General features: G+C 44.1%; 1 protein-coding gene across 7 annotated transcripts in view; it reads right to left on the bottom strand.

Moving 5' to 3' along the window:
- Positions 1 to 24,252, bottom strand: part of TMEM164 (transmembrane protein 164) — a 173,666-nt gene that overhangs the window by 55,061 nt on the left and 94,353 nt on the right. For all 7 annotated transcript variants that reach the window (XM_058712383.1, XM_058712384.1, XM_058712378.1 and 4 more), the window contains one exon: positions 18,202 to 18,268. In XM_058712383.1, the coding sequence (XP_058568366.1) occupies positions 18,202 to 18,261 (60 nt within the window). In that variant the 5' untranslated portion in view covers positions 18,262 to 18,268. The remainder of the gene's footprint in view (positions 1 to 18,201; positions 18,269 to 24,252) is intronic.

Raw genomic sequence — 24,252 nt, 5'->3', positions numbered from 1 at the left:
GTCTGCTGCTAAATCAGTAGCAGCTGCTAATTGCTTTTCCTCCCTCCAACCTTCAGACAGAATGAAACATCTGGTGTTCTCTCACTTCGGGTTAAAATCAGATACCTTATCATTCCTCCTCTGGGTTCCATTTTTATTAAAAAGCCTTCAGCTGACGCCGGGAACAGGCCACAGACAGCAAAGCCACCCCAGAAGACGGGGGATTAATTCAGAGGACGACAGGGCACACCTTCCTCACGCCTCCAGCCCTCATGCCCAGATGCAGAGCTGTGCAGGCCTGTCCCCACCAGGTGGAGCTTTAAGCCCATGGCTGCCCAGGGAACCAGGGCCTCAGGAGGGGGCTGGTCACCTGAAAGGGATGAGACGGTGGGAGTGTTTAGCCATGCCCACTGACCTCTGGGAAAGGGCGGCGACACATTACGCTCTGTAATAAAAACTCTTGAACAGTAAGAGTTGTTGAGCTCCCCGGCTGGTGAATACATCCACGTGCTGGGTGAATGGCACCTTCGTTCCATGGGGACAGATGCTCCTATGCCTGGGACCCTTCTGAAGCCTGCTCTCTATACCTCTTTGTCTGGCTGTTCATCGGTATCCTCCAAAGATCCTTTCTAATAAACTGGCAGACATCAGTCAACGTTTTGGACTTCAGTGAGCTGCTCTAGCAAGTTCATTAGACCCGGGGAGGGGGGCATGGGCCCCTCCAATTTATAGTCAGTCAGTCAGAAGCCCAGGTGACAACGTGGACTTGTGACAGGCATCTGAAATGGAGGCAGTCTCATAAGACTGAGCCCTTAATCTGCCAGATCTGATGCCACCTCCAGGCAGACAGCGTCAGAGTGAATGAAATGGTAACAAGATACCTAGCTGGTGTTCGTCCACACAAGTGTTTGGTGTGGGGACCCCTCCCCCTACACATACACACTGAGCATCCCATTCAGTACTTATGTAGCAGGGGACATAGAGCACTGGTCTGGGAGTCGGGAAGACCTGAGTGCAGGTCTTAAGAGTTGTCACTCACCGGCCATATGACCTAGTTATTCCCCCTTTCTGGGCTCTATCATGTGTGATATGACATAGTTAGATTACCTGATTTTCTAAGGACCTCCCAAGCTCTAAAGTGCTAGGATCTAGGAGCACCTGGATGGCTCACGAGGTTGAATATCCAACTTCAGCTCAGATCAAGATCTCGCACCTCTCGAGTTTGAGCCTCACATCGGGCTCACTGCTGTCAGCGCACAGCCTGCTTTGGATCCTCTGTCCCCCTCTCTGCCTTTGCCCCACTTGCATGCTCTCTCTCTCTCAAAAATAAATAAACATTAAAAAATAAATAAAGTGCTAGAATCTAGTTGAGTTTTTAAAGTGAGTATTTGAGCTTTACCTTTACTAGTATAAAATTTCCTTTCTGTTCCTTAGGCAATTTCAGGACGTTTTAGGACACGGAAACTGTCGCCTGACATAGCTGTCTTCCCCAGCTTTGCGACACAAGCAAATCTGACACTCTGGAGAGCCATCTTTGCCTTGATGGAACTTGCCATCACCCCCTTAAATTAGTTCAGCAAACCATTAAGCCAGCGAACTGCACTGTTACCGAGACCTTAGCTCTCTCTAGCTTATCAGGAAGAACTATGTGGTAAAATGACTTACCAACATCCAGATTACACTCTGGCTTCCCCTAATTAATGTTTGAGTAATCCTATCAAAACGAAACATGGAGAGTTTCACAAAAGTGTATTTTGGGGGGGGGGCCTATGCTGGCTCCTGGTTCTGTTCCATATGACCAGAGACCAACTGCTTTCTGCAGTGTTCCTCAATTTGGCCGGAGGGTATTCTGAATGGGTCTCCTGTGGATCTAGAACTCCCAGTATTTAACCTTTGCTCCTTTCAAAAAGCAAAATAGCTATTCAACCTTACTTTGGGGCACCTCACCTATTGAGGCTCTATGCATTTTAAAAGTCACCTGCAGTGGATTTTAGAATGTTAGGATTTCAGGTGCTAGTTTTTTACTTTCTTTTTTGTTGAGGTATAACTTACATACCGTAAAGTGCAAAATATCAAAATTTTTGCCCAGCCCTATCGTGTAGGCCTCAGTTACAGTAGCTGAGTGACCAACCAGGAAGACCTCAGTCTTTACCAGGTATGCTCCATACCCACACCTGTTGGAAGACGGGTCTCCTTAAAGGAAAGAACAGGGGGTGCCTGGGTGTTTCAGTCGCTTGAGCGCCTGACTTTGGCTCAGGTCATGATCTCACAGTTCACAGGTTCGAGCTCTGCATTGGGCTCTGTGCTGACAGCTTGGAGCCTGGAACCTGCTTTAGATTCTGTGTCTCCTGCGCTCTGGGCCCCACCCCACTCACACTCTGTCCCTCTCTCTCTCTCTCTCTCTCTCTCAAAAATAAATATTAAAAAAATTAAAAAAAAAAAAAAAAAAAGAACAGAAGCAGGATAAGACCTGAGTAGGACTAAGCCACCTTTGCTCCTTTGCACATTATATATCAGTCATTTTGCTTCCTCTAAATCTTGCTTCCCAGGCCTTCTCAAAATTTTGCACGCACACCAACCCCCAGGAGATCTTGTTAAAATGCAGACTATATGTCTAGGATTGGGCCCATGACTCTGCATTTCTGGCAAGTTCCCAGGGGAGGCCAATTCTGCTGGCCAGTGAACCACTCTTTGAGCATCAAGGATGGGGGATACAGTGAGGACGGTGGAGTGGTATAGTGGAAAGCCAATGGGCTTTGGAAACAGAAACGTGGGTTCTAGTTTGCAATATTGCCACTCATGAGCTCAGTGCCTTTAGGTGGGTTGCTTCATCTCTTTGCTTCCGTAAGGGAGCAAATTTTGCCACCCCAAGATACGCCTCTTTGGCAAATTGGTGATTCCAAGCTGGTTTATTTGAAGAAACCACAGACTCACCTCAACTCTGAAAATGGAGTAAGTTACCCTTTGTAAGAGATATTTATGTTCATAAGGGAAATCTCCAGTTGTAAGGGTGTCTTCCTCACCACCGAGAAGGGGGGGATGACTCTAAATTTCTGAACATGCTCATCAGGGGAAAAAGGAACAACTCACATCTGCAGTACCATCTTACCTTTGTTTACTGTGCTTTCCCTTAATAACCTCCCATAACTGACTCCCTGCCCCCAAAGTTACCTGTTGCCTGAAGCCGGAGATGGTATTTAAGGTGCCGGCCACTTCAGGGAGCTTTTCAGTCTTCCTGGGTATCTCCCATGTCTACAGGAGCTATACACGTTATTAAGCTTTGTTTGATTTTCTCCTGTTAATCTGGCTCAGGTCAATTTAATTCTTAGTCCAGCTAGAAGAGTCTTGAAGGGCAGAGGAAGACTCTTCCTGCCCCACACATCTCAATTTGCTCCTCTGTATAAATGAGATTGATCATCTACATTTCAGGGCTGCTGGGTGGAATGAGATGAGGGAATTAATGAATCTAGCATAGTTCCGGGCACATATGTAGGCTCTCAAGGCATGGTAGCTATTGTGAATATCTGATTGCGCCTGCCATTCCCTACCTTTGTTATCATGACTCCTAAAGTTTCGAATTTGGCCACACCTGGTGTGTACAGTGGTCTAACCACCTGTTATGGAATACATGTTGGTATCTCCCAAAAACTCACATGTTGAAGCCCTAACCCCCAATGTGATGATATCTGGGGGGGGGGGGGCGCTTTGGAAGATGATTAGACTTAGATGAGGTCCTGAGGGTGGGACCATCACAAAGGGATTAGTGTCCTTTTTTAAAAAATTTCTTTTTTTAATTTATTTTGAGAAAGATATAGAGAGCAAGTGGGGGAGGAGCAGGGAGAGAAGGAGACAGAATCCCAAGCAGGCTCCATGCTATCAGCAGAGCCTGATGTGGGACTCAAACTCACGAACCATGAGATCATGACCTGCACTGAAATCAAGAGTCGGACACTTAACCCACTGAACTGCCCAGGCACCCCGGGATTAGTGTCCTTATAAGAAGAAATACCAAAGATTTTGAGGGCTCTCTGCCTGCCCTAGGAGGACACAGAAAGAAGGTGGCTACCTACAAATAAAGAGAGATCTCACCAGAATGGACTACACTGGCACATTGATCTCTGACTTCTAGCCTCCAAAACTGTTGGGAAATACATTTCTGCTACATAAGCCACCTAGTCTATGGTATCACTTTATGGCAGTCTGAACCAACTAACATACCTATCCTAAGCATATAAACTATCTAGTAACCATTTATGGAGCTCCTACTCTATGCCAGCACCGAAGTATCATTTTATTTGCCTTTAATTCTTAATTGCCTCATGGCAACATAGTATCACTATGAGTTCATGGAAACTCTATTAGCTTTAACTGTTCTTTTAAATATGTTTGAGATTCTATATTTTAATTTGAATGTAGATGATTCTCAGCCCCTGAAGTATCACCATACATCCCCCCTCGGGAAGAAAGGACATTCTCGCACCCTAAGCCAATTCCCAACCTTGAATGACTAACTAACTTAACTCCACATTAGGTAACATTTTACTACCCTTGGTTCCTCAAGGGTAAATAAATAAACATTTATTAAAGGGTACTGGAGGTACCTCCTCAACCTGATAAGGGCACCTGTGAAAATCCCACAACTAAAATCATAATGATGAGAGACTGGCGCTTTCCCCCTAAGACAAGGATGTCCACTCTTGCCACTGCTATTCAACACTGTGCTAGAGGTTGTAGCCAGGGCAACTGGGCAAGAAAAAAAAATACAAGGCACCCCGATTGGAAAGAAGTAAAACTATCTTATTTGTGAATGACATGATCTATAAAAAAAAAAAAAAACTTGAAAAATACACACACACACACACACACACACACACACACATTAGTAGTGATAAATGAGTTCTGAAAGGTTGCAGGATATAAGATCAATATAGAAAAAACGAACTGTACTTCTAGAGTAGCAATGAGAAATCTGAAAATGAAACTGACGATTCCATTTGCAATACCACCACAAAGAATAAAATACATAGGGATAACTATAACAAAGGAAGTGCAAAACCTACACTCCAAAAACTATAAAACATCATTGCAAAGAATTCGAGAAGACCTAAATACATAGATAAACACATCCCGTGTTCATGGATTGGAGGGCTTCATATTAAGACAGCAATATTCTTCGAACTGATCTACATTCAATGCTACCCCTATCAAAATCTCACTGGACTGCTCTGCAGAAATTGACAAGATGATCCTGAAATTCATATGGAAATGCAGGGCTCCAGAATGGCCAAAACAACCTTGAAAAAGAAGAACAACTCTGGAGGATCCATACTTCCTGGTTTCAAAGCTTTGTACAAAGCAACAAGAATGAAGACAGTGTGGTGCTGCCATAAGGAGAGACATACACATCAACAGAATAGAACTTATGGCCCAGAAATAAACCCTTATTTTTATTTTTTCACTGAGTTTTGACAAAGGATCCAAGACATTTCAACAGGAAAGAGTCTTTTCAACAAATGGTGCTGGGACAACTGGCTACTCATATGCAAAAGAATGAATTTGGACCCCTTCTACACATTACATTATAAAAATTAACTTGAAATGGATCACAGACCTGAATGTAAGAGCTAGTGCCATGAAACTCTTCTACAAAAACTGTCATAAAATTTCATGGCAGCGGATTAGCCGTAGTTTCTTAGATGTGATACCAAAATCATAAGCAACCAGAGAAAAATTAGAGATTAGACTTCATCAGAGTTCAATGATTTTGTGCTTCAAAGGATACCACAAATAAAATGCAAAGACAATCTACAGAATAGGAGAACATATTTCAAATCACACATCTGATAAAAGTCTAGTACCCAGAATACACAAGAACTGTCACAACTGAACAATAAAGACAAACCACCCCCAAAAAATGGGAATTTGAAAAGGTATTTCCCCAGAGAAGATATACAAATGGCCAAAAAGTACCTGAAAAGGTGTTCAACATCATTCAACATCAGGGAAATGCAAATCAAACCCACAGTGAGACATCACTTCACACTCACTAGGATGGGGATAATAAAAAAATGTCCAACAGTAAAAAGTGCTGATCAGAGTCCAGAGAAACTGGAACCCTTGTACACTACTGATAGGAATATAAAACTGTACAGCCACTTTGGAGAACAATCTGGCAGTTCCTCAAAAGGTTAAAAATAGAGTTACCATATGATCCAGCAAATCCACTTCTAGGTATCTACCCCAAAGCTGACACTCAAACAGATACTTTTATAAGAATGCCATTTTTCATAGTGGCATTATTCATAATGGTCCAACGGTGGAAACAACCCAAATGTCTATCAAAGAATAAATGGATAAACAAAATGTGGCATATTACACAAAGGAATATTATCCACCCATAAAAAAGGATGAAGACTTACTACATGCCGCAACACGGATGAATTTGAAACTTTATGTAGAGTGAAAGAAGTCATTCAGAAAAGGCCACATGTTGTAAGATTCTATTTAGATGTAAGGTCCAGAATAGGCAAATCCATAAAGACAGAAGGTCGATTGCCGGTGGCAAGGGTCTGGTGATGGGAAAATAGAGAGACGCTGGGGGCCCAGGGCAGGCTGCCCCAAGATATGCCACAGTGGCATAATGATTATTTTAAATTAAAGTTACTTAAGAAGCAGCCAGTGCAAGATAACTCTGACTCCCTGTCTCTTGTTTCTAGAATGCAGGGAATGCATTTTCCATGTGAAAGGTACTTCCTCTGCACCAGAAAGTAGGGAGACATCCTTATTGTCAAAGGCAGCGAATTCAAGGCCAAAGAAGCCTATATAAACAATGCTTATTTACTTTCACTAATTTACCACCCAGGCCCAAATTCTGTTTAGCATTCCTTATAAACTGAAGCTCTCAAACATAAGTTTTCTTTGTCTTGTGAGCAAGGGAGAGAGAGAACAAGGCTCATTTGTGTAGTGCTTTTAACTTTTCAAAGTTCTTTGCTATCTCTTTGTTACCTTTTGCTATCCACTATCTGTTCTTCCTGAGTCTCTGTGAGGTGGAGAGAACAGATATTCCTAATCCCATCTGCCAAAGGAGGAAGCTGGTGGTTGATCAAGAGACATTACCTGTTTCGAGCCGGCTGCACAGCTTCTCTGGCCGCACAGTGGAATTAACTGGGGTGCTTTCTGAAAATGGTTATGTTTCGAAATCAGCCCTGGTGATTCTAGTTGTGCAGCCAGGGTTAAGAACAACTGGTCCACAGACTGGAGAGTGAAATCGCCCCCTAGATAAGGCTCCACATTGCATAAAGAAATATTGCGTGGGGTTAGTGGCTCAAGGCTGAATGAGAAGCACTGGGTATAATCGCTGGAGGCAGGCCCTTCTAATCTCATTCTAGGAAAACAAAACAAAGGCAAAGGACTGGCAAACTCTAGAGGCTACTCCCTGGTACTCACTCACTGCTGCCATTCACTCCATGGGCTGAAGGGCTCAGGCCTCACTGGCAAACCAAAGAGTCTGGACATTTTATTCAAATGGGAAGAGAAACCAAGAGTGAGCCTAATTCACCTGGCAGAATGCAGGAGAGAGAGCTGGCCAATAGCTAATCAAACAGGCTGTCTTGGAAACAAATGCAAAAAACAAAGGTACTGTTAGTGCAGAAAAGGAAGCCTGCCAGGGAATTTTAATCTTGCTCAGCATGGCTAATACAAAAACAAAGCCCCCCCTTTACTTCACCATCACCCAACAGCTTAAGGAGATGGAGCCAAAGTTCTGAAGACAAACATGGAAAAAAAGCACATGCCAGTAGGAACACCCCTCCATGTCTAAGGTAGTATCAGGAACGGTGCTTGGTGCTTAGTGTCAAGTGCTTACCACCCATGATCTCCATTCACCTGGGCACCATTTCATAGCTCAGAAAATGAGTTCACAGAAGTTAGTTACCTTTTGCAAGGTCACACAGCTAAAGACAGAGGAGCCAGCCACAAAACCACAGACAGGGTGGCTCCAGGGTCGGCACTTTTGACCCCCACACCAGACTAACTCTTACCATCTATGCAGAGACAAAAGACTTCGAGAATATGCAGCAAACAATGTTAACAGTTGTTACTACTGAAATGATGTGTTTTATTCTGGTCTTTTTCTATATTCTCTATTTTCTTCCATTATGAACGGATATTACTTATATAAATAAAACATTCATACATTTGTAAAGACGAAGGCACAAACGCCTCATGCTTTTTGCTGCAGTCTCTTTTAAAATGTAGTGAAAAATAACCACCTTTGCACTGGTAGTGATTTTTCTTTTTCATTTATACTTTGCTGTATTTCACAAATTTTTGACAGTGCGTATGTCTTTTGTTGTGATCAGGAAGATATCATTATTTCAAGTGGTTTAAAAAAAAATAGTTCACCTGCAAAAAATATCATCTATCATTCCTCTGTCTTCACTCCCAAGATCTCAGGACATGTGTGAGAGGGATCCCTGGGATTTCCCTGGACGAGACAGAGGTTTAGGTTTGTGGACTAGTTCATTTATTCTATCTGTGGCTACTTACCATATGCTAGGTGAATGGTCCTATGGGGGACAGACGTCACAAGAGACACTATCCTTGCCCACAGAGACTAGTTATGATATAGTGCTGGGAACCTAGAAAACTGGCTGAATGTACAGTCCAACCAAACTATGGTGTGCTAAGCAGCTGTTTCAAAAGAATGAGTTACATCCATTATCTGCACAGATTCACATTATCTGTTACGTTAAAGGAAATTCACTGGAGCAATGTTTAGTGTAATGCCAATTGTGTAGGAAATCAAAACCCACACAAACCAACAACCCTAGAAATAGGGAAATCTTGCTCTGCATTTATGAGCAGAAGAAAACTGTGGAAAGATACACAAGCCTTTAACACAACTTACCCCTGGGGGGGGTGGGCAGAATAGGATTGAAAGCTGGTGGGTAAAATGATTAGCTTTCTCTTTATATTCCTGATTGGTTTTTCAACAGAGCATATCTGATTTTTATTAAAAAAAATAATAAAAATAAATAAATAAAATAAAATAAAATAAAATAATAATCCCAGGGGCGCCTGGCTGGCTCACTTGAGCATCCATCTTTGGCTTATGTCATGATGACGTGATTCTTGAGTTCGAGCCCCACATGGGGATCACTGCTGTCAGAGCAGAGCCTGCTTCAGATCCTCTGTCCCCCTCTCTCTGCTCCTCCCCCATTACACATGCTCTCTCTCTCTCTCTCTCTCTCAAAAATAATAAACATTTTTTTTTAAATCCTAAAGATATAATCCATCCCTCAAATCTCTAGTGGGTACTGTATAAAATTTACCACAAAGAGTTGATTTGGCTTAATACTTGAAAATCAGTCTACATAATTAGGAAAGAAAGAAGAGGACACTCATAAGCTTTGTATCAGAAAGACCAAAGTTCTCAGGCCAGCTCAGTCTATGAATCCCTATACAAGTTACTTAAACTTTATATGGCTCAATCTGCAAAATGCTTATTATAATACCACCTCACAGGACTTTTGTGAGGACCCAAGACTAATAATTAACAGCTAACACTGACTGAGGGTGTCCTGTTTGCCAGGTGCTGTGCTACACACTTCACACATGTTAACTACTTAATCTTCAGGATAAATTTAGGAGGTTAGCACGATTGTCACCTCCATTTTATAGATGAGGAGAACTGTGGTCCACAGAAGTTAAGTAACTTGGCCAGCTTCCTTCCCTCTCTCTCTCTCTCTCTTTCACACACACACACACACACACACACACACACACACGGGAGTAGCACAGCCAGGATATGAGCCCACATCCATAGCTTTGCTCCCTACATCCATATTCTTAATACGTTAGGGTGAGATACCTGTGAAAGAGCTTTTCTGGTTGCAAAGTCCCATCTGCCTGTAAGGAATTCTTAGTAGAGGTGGAAAAGAGAAGAAATACACCAGAATCTAAACACGGTAAGGGTGAAAAGACGGAACAGAAGCAGCATCATGGATATCTTCTAGTGGTATGCAATGTCCACATACACAACCAGAATTCATGATTCTTCATCCTGTTCTTCAGAATCTCAATGACAAGTGTGCAGTTTCCTATCTCCATGTTCAGCCATGGCATTCCCTTAGTTGAACTGCTTTGCTCTTCTGTGATTGCATGCATATTCCATTCATCTCCCAAGGCTCACTTTGGGCTTTATTTCTCTGAGAAGCCTTTTTGGACCACTTAACCCACTGATCTCTCCAAGAGGCAGTGCATTCAGCTGTAGCATATTAGGAACTGCATAACTCTGGGCAAGCCATTTAAACCTCTCTGAACCCCAATTTCTTCACAGGTAAAATGGGGTTCTTGTGTGAGTTAAATAGTAACATATGTAAATTACCTGACATGCAGCAGGTGCCTGATCAATGCTAATATTAATCCTCTTCCCATCTTAGAACTCACAGCAATTGCAATTTAGCAATTCAGCCTGGACTGCCTTGTGATACGTATTTTTCACGATTTCAGTCTTAGTACTGCCATAATTTATGCCTCATCTTTCTAATTAAACTGCCAAGTTCCTTGAGAGGAACACACCCTTGGCTCTTTCTACATTCCCTGCAGCATCTTGCACAATACGTAATACCAAAAATTGCTCAATGAAAATCTGGACTGTGTGACTGGGCTAGATTCATGGAGGATGGAAGGCTCTCAAAGATTAATCTTGGGGTGCCTGGGTGACTCAGTCGGTTAAGCATCTGACCCTTGACTTCGGCTCAGGTCACTATCTCACAGTTTGTGAGTTTGAGCCCCGCATCGGGCTCCGTGCAGTTAGTGTGGAACCTGCTTGGGATTCTCTCTCTCTCTCCCTCTCTCTCTGCCCCTCCCCTGCTCGCTCTCGCTCTCTCTCTCTCAAAAAATAAATTAATATGGGGCGCCTGGGTGGCGCAGTCGGTTAAGCGTCCGACTTCAGCCAGGTCACGATCTCGCGGTCCGTGAGTTAGAGCCCCGCGTCAGGCTCTGGGCTGATGGCTCGGAGCCTGGAGCCTGTTTCCGGTTCTGTGTCTCCCTCTCTCTCTGCCCCTTCCCCGTTCATGCTCTGTCTCTCTCTGTCCCAAAAATAAATTAAAAACGTTGAAAAAAAAAATAATAAAATAAACTTAAAAAAAAGATGAATCTTAAAATAAAGGCAGCTATTAGACATATTCTAGAATAGTCCCTAGAATTTGGTTTCATCTCATCAGAAACACACTGGCCTTTGTAGAAGGCTGAGGCAAAATTTTGACCAAATCAATTCTTCAAAACGCAAAGGTCTCTTCTAAAACCAAGCTTTTTACCTTTTAAGTGCTCTCAGGAAAGCAAAGGGACATTCTGTCCCTAGTTCAGGTCCAAGATCCAAACTATAACTTTCTTAAACGGCTCAATTTTCCAGGCACCGAAGTAACTTTTCTAGGTCAATTAGCACATTTCAACATGCCAGTTAGCAAAGAGTACGATTCTCAACCCCATTTTCCCGGGGGGAAAGCGAAATTTCCCAAGCAGCACATATGGGGACAAGGTGTACCAGCGACAAGCCTGCGTCTCGAGAACATGAAGATAATGATTGTGGATGCCAGGGAGCCGCCCCAGTAATGAAAAAATCATTACTAGCCTCTTCCACTCAGTCTCAGAGTGAGGGACATTTGAGAGAACCATCTCTCACAAAACAGGAAGCAGACAAAAGGCAGGGGGATGGGAAAGGAGGGGGAAAAAAGAGCAACAAGAGAGATCAACAAGGATACATAATAATGGACAATTTTGATAATGAGATAATTCTACTTGAGGCTTTGGGCCTTGAAGAAGAAAGGAACTTGATGAAAAGAATCATTACCATCCTTATTATTATTCCAGTAGAAGACAGATGGCTGTAAAAACAACAACAACAACAACAAAAAAACACAAACGGGCCAGGCCAGAGTCTTCAGTCTGGGAAGGGGGCAGATACGGTGTCTTATGTTTGTTTTCCGCTTCCACTCTCCCTTGCTCAGAACACTCTACATTCAGATGCCCTCTCCTGGGCATCTGAGGACAAAAGGCACAGGACTAGAGATGTAGCTCACGCTCAGTGCCTCATTGTGATGACTAGATCAACAACAATGCAAGGTAAGAGATGGAAATGAGAACCTAGTATGTAACCAGGTTCCATTGGTACCCTACTGAGCTCCTACCTCCCGGCTTTCACTTTCCAGAAGGTGTTTTAGCTTGGAATGGGTATGTTTTGCTAAGTCACAGGCACAGATAAGGAATCCAGCATCACCACCAGCCCAAAACCACTAGCTATCACAAGGAGTTCATTAACTAGGCAACACATCTATTCTTTGAGCCATGGAGTATAGCCAGCTTGGGTGGGAAGTGATCTCAACCTGGGATCCATGGATGGGCTAGGGGTTGGCAGGAGACAGGAGAGGAGAGTCTCCTGAAATTATCTGCCCAATTGTGTTTGTGCATTTATCTAGGAAGAGGGTCTATAGTCTTCTTCAGCTTCTCAGAGAAACCTATGGCCCAACTCTTTCAGATGGACAGAACTAAGAAGCATCTCCAGCATCTGGGCTCATCAGCTTTCAAACATGCCCTGAACTCCCATCATAGAATAGGAAAACAGCTCTGAAGTCTGAGTCAGGAGACCTGGATTTTAGGGGCCACCCACCTTAGCTTCCTGGGCAAGGCATTTATCCTTCTAAGGACCGCCTCTAGAAGATAAGATGAGACCAGACAAGCTTTCAGCTCCCTGCTAATCTAATAATCAATAGATCTATGATGAATTTTTCTTCCTTCCCTTCAAGAAGAGAAATAGCACTTAAGACACTTCACCTGAAGCCAGAAAAAGACCATCTCCAGAATCCTGGCAGTAAAGAGCTCTTCCTTATAATATGAGCCACTGGAATATATGGTCCTTCCTCTAAGGTGTCAGCTTCTAAGCTGGAGAACCAGGAGAAATTGGGACCCAGGCATTCTCTAGCTAGTCTGCATATACTGGTGCCAGGAAGTCACAGGACAGAGTACAGCAAATGAAAATTCACTGATGACCAGTCAGCTTTAGCTGACTGTGGCAACTTCCTGGAACTCCCTTGTTCTCTCTCTTTATATATATGAACATATATAAGACTCTGTTACTGGCACACACACTCACTCATTTTCTTTTCCTTGCCTTTAGATTACTGCTTATGAACAACAACAACAACAACAACAACACAGATTAAAATGGTAAAGGGTCAAGAACAAAGAGCAAAAGAGGGGTGCCTGGCTGGCTCAGTACAGCATGTTAGTCTTGGTCTTGGGGTCGTGAGTTCAAACCCCACACTGGGCCTGAAGCCTACTAAAAAAAATAAAGAAGGAGAAGGAGATATCCTTTTGGGATGCTTGGGTGGCAAGGAGGAGGAGGAGGAGGAGGAGGAGGAGGAGGAGGAGGAGGAGGAGGAGGAGGAGGAGAAGGAGGAGGAGGAGGAGGAGGAGGAGGAGAAGGAGAAGGAGAAGGAGAAGGAGAAGGAGAAGGAGAAGGAGAAGGAGAAGGAGGAGAAGAAGAAGAAATCCTTTTGGGGTGCCTCAGTCAGTTAAGTGTCTGACTCGATTTTAGCTCAGGTCATGATCTCACAGCTTTGTGGGTCCGAGCCCTGCTTAGGACTCTGCACTGGCAGCATGGAGCCTGCTTGGAATTCTCTTTCCCTCTCTCTCTACCCCTCCCCCACTTGCGCTGTCTCTGTCTCTCTCTAAATAAATAAATAAATAAACTTTGAAGATTATATAAAAAAGAAGAAAGACGGAAACAGAAGTCAAAAGCTGGGTTCTTACCTAACCGGATTATCAGGCTTAAAGAGTTGCCAATCTTCCTGCGTCTTATTTTAACTCAATCTGTATTCAACTAAGGGATCGCAAAGCAAAAAGTCCTGAAGGCCAGAAGTAGCCCAGGAGGGGTCCCAACTATCTAAGAAAACCAAGGCAAAGCCAGTTGCAAAAACACAAGCAAATGAAGCCACGACTGTGAGCTCTTCTCAGCTTCATTTTAGAAAAAGAGCAGCACCAAGATTATTTACCAGAGTGATTAGAATCGCTCATTAAGAGAGAGCTCATCAAAGAAGCTTCAATGTTAAGGAAAGTTACCTGAACATTCTTGATGAGCTGGTTGGCTATAGCCCGATATGCATTTGTAAAGTATTAGGTGCTATAACAACTGTAATAGCAAATCTGCCATAGAAGGGGAGAGAGAGAAAGAGAAAGAAGGAAGGAAGGAAAGGAGGAAAAGAGGGGATGAAAGAGAAATAGTGTTTTCTGTACAGAGTAGTAAAGCTGTTATGGGCTGAATTGTGTCCCCACCAAAATTCATATGTTCAAGGCCTAATCTCAGAATGTCACTACATTTGGAAATGCCTCCAATAAAGTGGTGATTAAGTTAAAAGGAGGCCATTAGGTGGGCCCTAATCCAATCTGACAGATGTCCCTACAGGAAGAGGAGATTTGGACACACAGAGAGGCACCATGGATGTGCGTGCACAGAGAAAAGACCATGTGAAAAGACATCAAGATGGCGGCCATACGCAAGCCAAGGAGAGAGGCTTCAGAGAAAACCAGTGCCGCTGGCATCTTGATCTGGGGGATAATGAACAGTGCCTTGCCTCAGAAGTTTATTGTGAGGATCAAATACGTTAGCTCACGCAGAGCACTTGGAACAGTACTGGGCGCATAGTAAGCGCTCCAGAAGTGTCAGCTGACCTGGTGAAGAAATGCAGCTGTGGTATAACAATACCGGCTGAATGAAAACTTCACCACCACCTTTCTGACTCCAGGTACCTGAATGGGCTTTTGGGGGCCTTTATTTTCAAGCTCGCACAATGGGAATCATCACGTCTGTTTATGCTTAGTGGTCCTGCAAGACGACTATTTGGCTTTCCTTGTGGGAAAGGTCCCACTAGGAAGAGAGATGAAGGCAACCTGTGTAGAGGAAGCATATGCACCTCAACAGATGGCAGAGACTGGCCCGAGCTGTGGGCCAGAAGCACTCGAACTCAGGATCACTGACTGTGTGAGCCTGGGGTGGAGGTGGTATTTTCTGGTGCGCTGCCCCTTCCTGGAATCTGCCAGAACTGCTGAAAAGGAAGAAGGAAAGCAGCTTTTTATCTGCCTGACCTCTCAATCTGAGAAAACAGTGACAGGGTGAGCGGACAAACGGGATAAGAGAGCACTGGAGCCACTTCTCTGCCTCCGCAGCGTGGCTCCACATCCCTGGGCGCACAATTTGTTTGTTTTGTACCGTTCTTGGGCACCGGTCTTCAGAGCCCCTACAGCTCTGCGACCAAGGCAGGCGTTCTGGTGAAGGACTCAGGTGAAGTCGGGCAAGTCGTACGTTGTGGGGAATGCGGAAGGGAGAGCAAAGGTACCTACGTCAGCAGCCCGGGCCTGCTGAACCCAGCTCACAGGGGAACACTGAGCTGTGTGTGCCCGGCCTACCATGGCAGACACAATACTGCCTGCCCTTCTCCCACCCTGGCACTTCCCCCTTCAGGAGCTCCCCTGGTCTATCTACGAGATGCTTTGGGCTCTGTGGAAGAAAGCTGGGAGACCCTGTAAGCCACACATTAAAATACAGATTCCGATGTAGTAGTTCTGAGGTAGGGGTCTAAAATTCTGCATTTCTACCCCAATGTTTATAGCAGCACTACACACACACACACACACACACACACACACACACAGGAATATTACTCAGCCACCAAAAAGCATGGTAGAATCTTGCCATCTTCAACAACATGGATAGAATTAGAATGTATTATGCTAAGCGAAATAAGTCAGAGAAAGATAAATACCATATGATTTCACTCATATGTGGAATTTAAGAAATAAAACCGATGAACATGGGAGAAAGGAAGCAAAAATAAGATAAATACAAAGAGGGAACGCTGCCTGGGTGGCTCAGTTGGTTAAGCATCCGACTTCAGCTCAGGTCATGATATCATGGGTTGTGAGTTCGAGCTCCATGTCGGGCTCTGTGCTGACAGGTCAGAGCCTAGAGCCCGTTTCGGATGCTGTGTCTCCCTCTCTCTCTGCCCCTCCCCCACTTATGCTCTGTATCTCTCTCTCTCTCTCTTTCTCTCTCTCAAAAATAAATAAAAACAGGGGCGCGTGGGTAGCTCAGTGGGTTAAGCATCCGACTTCAGCTCAGGGCATGATCTGACAGGTTGTGGGTTCGAGCCCCATGCTGGACTCTGTGCTGACAGCTCGGAGTCTGGAGCCTGCTTCAGATCCTGTGTCTCCCTCTCTCTGCCCCTCCCCAGCTTGCATTCTGTCTCTCTCAAAAACAAGTAAACATCAAAAAATGTAAATAAATAAATAAATAGATAAATAAATTTTAAAAGACGTTTAAAGAAACCAGGGAAATAAACCATAAGAGACTCCTAAATACAGAGAACAAACTGAGGGTTGCTGGAGGGGTGTTGGGTGGGGGGATGGGCTAAATGGGTGATGGGACCTCAGGACGGCACTTGTTGGGATGAGCACTGCGTGTTATAATAAAGTGACGAATCACTAAACCCTATTCCTGAAATCATTATTACACTATACGTTAACTAACTTGGATTTAAATAAAAAATAAAATAAAAATTGAAAAAAATTAAAATAATAAATTAAATAAAATTCTGCATTTCTAAGAGGGAGCACCCATGTGAGGCTGGTCCTCAGGCCACACTTGGATTTCCGCATTTGGAGTTACTGGGAATTACGATCACCTAGGATGCTGATTCTCCAAGGGTGGTCGGAGGACCCCGGCAATCGACATTCCTTGGGGGCTTATTACAAACGCTTGTTTCCTGGCATCATCCCCGATCCTAATCAGACCTGCCAAAGGTGAGGTCTGGCAAGCCTCGTTTTTTAGTCATTTCCTCAGGCTGACTGCTGTGAACATTCAGTTTCAGAGCTACTGCACAAAATCAGTGGTCCTCAACCACAGCTCCACATTAGGAACACTTTTTAAAAACACTATACCCAGGCTGTGCCACAGATCAAGAACTCAGATGCTCCAAGGCATCAATGGTTTTTGTTTGTTTTTGTTGCTGCTGCTGTTCATTTGTTTGTTTGTTTGCTTAAGGACCCCTGGGTGAGCCTGGAGCAAAACGTTGAGCCTGGGTTCAAGATCACTGCTTTAGATGAATGCTTTTTCTTTTAATTTCTATTGATGTACAATATACACCTAGAAACATACAGCAATCGTAAGGGTATACGTGAGTATTTGTGAGGAGGGTGTGAAAACATCCTTGGAGAGAGGGAAGGTTAGCTGTGCTGATAGGATCTAGAGGCTTCTCCATTCCCAACTCTGCCACTTAGAACTTGTGTGACTCCATGAATGTCAGTTTCTTCCTCTGTAACAAGAGGCCATAATACTTGCCCTTATCTACCTCCCGTAACTGTTATGTTGAAAAGACCCTGTAAACTATAAAATGCTAAAAGAGGAAGGATTAGCATTGTGAGATTTACACTGCGATCTTAATGCATGATGCAAACTTAAGTAAGTCATGAAAACAGAAAGCAGGAGCAAGGATTTTACAGGTGATTTGTCTTCCTGTGCTTTCTAACATGTGCAGCGAATCCCTCCACAGTCCCACATGAGGGAGTCTGAGGACAGGGCCCTGCCACCCCAGCCTTATAGCTCCTGTTTCTCTCTATGCCCATTTATCAACCACCCCCCCCCCCGCCCCCGCTACAGCGGGATTCTACTTGCTAACCACTGCAGGGGGTGGGGGTGGTGGCCCAGACTACCCTGCAGGTTTGGGTGAATGCGGGAAAGAATCTAATTCTTTCCCAACGGGCCTCTTGTCACAGCGGACAGGCCTTGAGGCTCCCCATCAGATTATTCTGGGCCAATGTGGCTGAGTCCAAACGAGAGCCCCTTAGAACACCTGGAAACCTCTAATAAAGTGAGTCTCCCAGCCCCCCTTCTCTCCAGCAATGCTCTCCAAGAGCTCCTGTAGGCTTTTTCAGTCTATCCTAAACTCTTAATGCAGGCCTAGAGTTCCATCAAATACTCCCACCCTTACCTACCAAGCTCCGCTGCATCCAAATAGCGCTATGTCAAACCTCAATATTAAATATATAGATATTTTAACACTCACACGGGCACACTGAGCTAAGCATGGGGGCAAGCACTGGATAGTGAAAGAGCGAGCAAAGACTACTCTGTACATTGCTGGTGTGTTTCTAGAAGGGGCAACTTACCAGCCGGGTATTTACCACAGGAAACAGCAGGGCCAGAAGTGCTCCATTCAACATGTGCATCTGAAGCCTGGAGAGGAAAAACAGACAAAAGTCCAGGTCACACTCGGACTCTGTTGCAAAGGCGGGCAAAAATGTGTCAAGTTACGCCCTGCCATGTGGGAGAGCATGTCAACAAGCGACTCTGTGTGAAATGGCACTGGTGTTGGCGCACACGCGTAATTGAAAGCGGCACGTCTTGCATGAATGAAATGTTCTGACCACTGCCTCAAACTCCCCCAAATGCCCCCTCAACGCGCTTTAGCTACACCACTTCATTCCACAATGAGCTCTGTGCTCCCTAAGCCTCCAATCGGTCCCAATCAACAGCTTCAGCCACCGCAGCTCAGGCAACTGTCAAAAAGAGGGGTTATACTAAGCAACTGCCCTGTTACCACAGTGGAGGAGACACTCTGTTTCTTGTAACGTGTTTGTTTATTCACACAGCTATGTCCGATCCTTTTCCCCCAAACAGCAGCCCAGGTATAAAAAGGCTGGTTAATGTGGCAAGCCGAACGCAGTGTTCTGTCAACTGTGTTCTGCCATTTTCTTAGACATGTCTTCAGGGCACTTTGGATTCTCAATCTCTGCCCCTCCCCAGCTGACTTTCTCTCTCTCTCTCTCTCAAAAATAAACGTTAAAATTTTTTTTTAACAAAGTGGGGGCACCTGGGTGGCTCACTTGGGTAAGCATCCGACTTTAGCTCAGGTCATGATCTCACAGTTTGTGAGTTCGAGCCCCGCGTTGGGCTCTGTGCTGACAGCTGGGAGCCTAGAGCCTGCTTTGTATTCTGTGTCTCCCTCTCTCTCTGCCCCTCCCCTGCTCACACTCTGTCTCTCTGTGTCTTTCAAAAATAAGTAAAAACATTAAAAAAAGGATTCTTGGGGCCCCTGGGTGGCTCAGTCGGTTAAGCAGCCGACTTCAGCTCAGGTCATGATCTCATGGTTCATGGGTTCGAGCCCCACATCGGGCTCTGTGCTGACGGCTCAGAGCCTGGAGCCTGCTTCGGATTCTGTGTCTCCCTCTCTCTCTGCCCCTTCCCAGCTTGCACTCTGTCTCTCTCTGTCTCTCTCTTTCTCAAAAATAAATAAATATTTTACAATTTTTTTAAAAAAAGAAATGTCTTCCAGGCTGCTGCAAGAGGTGGGGACGGCAGAAGTGGCAGGCTTCCAGGCTTTCTTTGATCGATTTTACAGATTAGATTTTGTGACTTCAAAGCAAAACAAAAAAGAGAAAGGTGGGGGTAGAAGAAGATGAAGAAAACCACCAGTCTCCAGCATCAGTAATAATACTGTTTCTGAATACCAGACTTGTTGAAACACAAGCTAGAAACCCTGTATAAGTCAAGAAAAACCAAGTCGGAGGGCACCTGGGTGGCTCAGTCAGCTGAGGGTCCGACTTCGGCTCAGGTCATGATCTCACGGTTCGTGGGTTTGATCCCCATGTCAGGCTCTGTGCTGACAGTGTGGATGCTGCTTGGTATTCTCTCTCTTGCTCTCTCTCTGCCCCTCCCTTGCTTGTGCTCTCTCAAAAATAAACATTTTTAAAAAAAAGAACAACCAAGTCAGGAACAAACTGCCTGTGAGGGCTCTGAAGATGGACTTAAGCAGCTTCCTTCATCACTCAAGGCAAACAGTCCTTTATTTTTTTCTTTAATGTTTATTTATTTTTTTAGACACAGAGTGCCAGTGGGGGAGGAGCAGAGAGAGAGAGAGGGAGACACAGAATCAGAAGCAGGCTCCAGGCTCTGAGCTGTCAGCACAGAGCCCAACACGGGGCTCGAACTCACAGATGGCGAGATCATGACCTGAGCTGAGGTCGGATACTTAACTGACTGAGCCACCCAGGCGCCCCAGCAAATGGTCCTTTAAAACTGAAGGAGAAGTCAAGAGTGACAGTCCTTCTCCCGAAGGAAAGTGGATTGGATGGGTCAGGTACAACCACCACGCAGTCAACAGGCCTTTTGGACCTCAAGACACTAGCGTGCTCTCTCTCTCTCACATACACACGCACACACACATGCACACTCACACAGCAGCCCCGCGATACCAGGATTTCTCCCATGCCCTGAATGGGAAAGGACTCCATATTCTGAAGCACCCCCTCCGCCCCAAGAACTTCAGGCGCTCTCTCGAAGCTCACAGATGTGTGCCTAAGACTAAGAGGCATCACAAGGAGACCCACGAGGACAGCACAGAAGCCCAAAGGTGGTTTTTCATTTCCCCCAGTCTGTTCACTACTGTTACTCGTTGTTACCAATGCCGTGAGGATGCTGGTACCGTGCACTCAACGTAATCTCAGCGCATATCTACTTAACTGCCTGACATGAATTATCTCGCTTCATTCTGACAGCAATCTTACAAAACAGGTACAATTCCTTCTTTTCCCATTTGGTGAGGAGGAAACCAAGTTCAGAGTTGCAAAGTGGCCTGGTTCACACCACACTCAAGATAGAAGAGCCAAGATTCAAACCCAGGTTTCTCTAACTCCAGACCCCAAACTCCTAGATCCCTCTTGCTGCCTGATACCAGAGCTCCCCTCCCCTCCTCCCAGCCAAATGTGACCTCAGGTGGAGAGTCAGGGAGGCTCGTGTTTCCAAACTCCATTTGGGTTTCAGGGAAGCCACCCTATTTATTCCCTGGCCAGGGCTCCATATACTTTGGGGGCAGGGGGGAGGACGGTTGGTGACCAAGGGGAGAATGCTCTGAGGCCACGCCAAGTCCTCGCGGTCCTGCAGTTTAACAGGACTTGGCTAAGTCCACCAAAGGAAGGAGGTACACCAATGCAGTGTCACTCCCGCCTCCCAGGGCTGGCCACATGACCATGCTTTTATAACAGGGTCATTGGAGAGGGGCACTCTGTGCTCTGAGAAACCAATTGCTGAGAATTCTTACTCAGGCCTCAAGGGCTTAGGGCAGGGTTAATAGCCATTCCAGGCCTGGCCTAACTGTCTCTGGGCCTGCCTACGGGAGGCCCCAGGCATAAACATTCTTGTTTAGCCACAGCATAAACATTCACCCTGGAGAGGGGAGAGGGAAACATCACATTAAGAGTCCAGGTAAAGCTGGACTCTGGTGCCAGGCTTTGCTACTGGCCTTAAAAGAACACTGGCATTTACACAAGGCCAAAAAGATATCTGGGCACCAGAAGTGAAATCGTGAGGATGACGAAATTGATTCCAAGGGCCCCCATGGAAGGCCAAACATAAAGAAAATAAAACCAACATCAAGATTCAAAAACATGGGCACCTGACTGCCTCAGTTGGTGGAAGGTGCAACTCTTGATCTTGGGGTCATGAGTTCAAGCCCCATGTTGGGTGCAGAGATTACTTAAAAAGTAAATAAACATTTTAAAACAGAGATTCAAAACAACTATTTAATTCCTAGATGAAGACAAGCCTGTTCTAGATCCCCAAAATTCAGTTCTATAAGCTACATATATGCCAAAGAGTGGATTATCTCTAATATATGGGAAGGTCTTACATATCAATAATTACAAAACGATCTAGCATGTACAGAGAACTTCTATGTGCCAACTGCTGGGTTAAGAACTCAGATGCATCATCTCATTTATCCATCGGTTTTTATTATAATCATTATCATCTTCTTCAACTTCACAGCTGAGAAAACCAAAGCACTAAGTGACTACATGACTTGCCACAAATCATAGAGACAGCAAGAGTCAGAGGAAGAGGTCACACTCGGGTCTCACCAAGTTTCGAGACTGCTTTTGTCACTGTAGGCTGCTTTAAATCCAAGATATGAACAATAAACATTATACATGTCCCGTGTGTGTCTATATGTGTGTGTGTGTGTCTGTGTGTGAGTGAATCAGTCAGACTGTAGAGAGAGGGGGAAAAGGTCAGTCAGACTGTAGGCTAGGAGGCAGAAAGAGAGAGAGTCAGACTGTAGGCCAGGTAGGAAAAGATTCCAGATTGCCTAAGGGGAGAGAGGGTCATGCCCTCTCTAGACTCCAAGCACAGCCAGACAGGTAAGTGAGTGGCCATATGAAAGGCAAAGGCTTTTGTTTTCACTTTATATCCACCTCCAGCCTGCCACTTCTATTGGGTATGGGAAGTGGATAATGGGCTACTAGAAAGTCCTATGGGAGTTACCTCACCTGTACAATGGGAACAACAAGTACGCACCTCGTAGGACTGTCATAAGGAGTTAATATGTTGAAGTACTTAGAAGAGCACATTGTATATAGTAAGACTCATATATGCATTTCGTAAATAAATGATGAAAATTTTGCCTAAAGCTTCAAGATGTAAAGGGAAGCAAGGAGAAAAAAGGGAAATCAAGTGAGAGTCGGACTGTTAAAAAAATTCAAAGGATGAAAAGGAGGTGCATAGAAAGCAAAAGGACAGACTGAAGGCCAGAACCAAGCAGCACAACAGACGTCTGTTGGATACAGACTTCTGTTCAGTTAGTCATGCTCATAAATCTCCTTGACAGCTCAAAGTCTTGGCCATTACTATCATCACAAATATTTTGTCAGCTTTTTTGTTTTTGTGTAGGATACTGAGCTAAATTAGCTTCGTTGGTAAGAAACTGGGGCAATATGGCAAATGTCATGGGTTTAATTCTCTTCCAGGTCAGTTCCTGTCATTAAATTTAGTTTCACAAACATTAATCAATCCATTATTATGTCTAATATTGTTCCAGGGGCTGTAGGGAAAAGATCGTATAACACATAGTATCTGCCTTCAAGAAAATAATCTTGGGGCGCCTGGGTGGCTCAGTTGGTTAAGCATCCGACTTCGGCTCAGGCCATGATCTCGAGGTTCGTGGATTCGAACCTCACATCGGTTCTGTGCTGACAGCTCGGAGCCTGGAGCCTGCTTCGGATTCTGTGTCTCCCTCTCCATCTGCCTCTTCCCCGCTTGCTCATGCTCTCTGTCTCTCAAAAATAATAAACATTAAAAAAAGAAAAAAAAAAGAAAAAAAAATCTTACTGACAAGGCAAGAAATGAAGTAATGAAAGGAAATGGAGTATAATGGTGAAGGATTCAGGGTTTGGCAACAAACCTAAGCTCAAATTCCAGATCTATCACATACTGGTTGAGTGACTCTGGACAAATGACTTAAAATACGTGTGTCAGTTTCCCCAATCATAAAACCGGGCTAATCATAGTACCTAGCTCAAAAGCTTGTTGAGATAATTTAATAAGACCATGTAAAACTGATCAACATAATGCTTAGGACATAGAAAGTACTCAATACATGGTAGCTATGATTATCCTTAATAAGGCAATATAAATATCATGTTACCACTAAAAACCTTCATGAAAATATGAAACAGATGGCAAGTTCTCGAAAGGCAAATTCATAGAGAGGAATTCTCAAAGGAAATTGTAAAATAATTTGAACTGGACAAAAATAAAAATACAACAGATTAAAATGTGTCAGATACTTACAAAATTTGTAGATTAGGAAAAAAAACAACTCAGTAATCCAAGCTTCCACCTTAAAAATCCAGAAAAAAAGATCAAAATAAACCAAAAGCAAGCAGAAGGAATGAAACAATAAAGATTGGAGCAATAATCAATGGAAGTAAATACAAAACCAATAGAGAAAAATCAATGAAACTGAAAGCTTGCCTTTGAAAAGACCAATACAATTGATAAATCTCTAGAAGAATAACATGGACAAAAAGGAAGAAGACCGGAGTTACCAACATGAGGAAGGAAGGAAGGGATATCATTACAGACCCCCTAGGAATTAAAATAATAAGGAGAAACTAGGAATGATAATTCAATACACATAAATTTGGCAACTTGGATACAATGGAAAATTTCCTCTAAAAATACAAATTACCAAAACTCACCCAAGATGAAATTGATAACCTGAACAATCCTATGAAGGAAACTGAATACACACACACACACACACACACACACACACACAGGAATATTATTCAGCCATTAAAAAGGAAACTTGTCATTTGCAACATCGATGGCCTTTGAGGAAATTATGCTAAGTAAAATAAATCATATGGAGAAAGGCAAGTATC

This window comes from Neofelis nebulosa, chromosome X, assembly GCF_028018385.1.
Source record: "Neofelis nebulosa isolate mNeoNeb1 chromosome X, mNeoNeb1.pri, whole genome shotgun sequence".
Taxonomy (NCBI): domain Eukaryota; kingdom Metazoa; phylum Chordata; class Mammalia; order Carnivora; family Felidae; genus Neofelis; species Neofelis nebulosa.
Note: the sequence above shows the minus strand (reverse complement) of the source record. Positions and strands in the feature narration are given on the sequence as shown.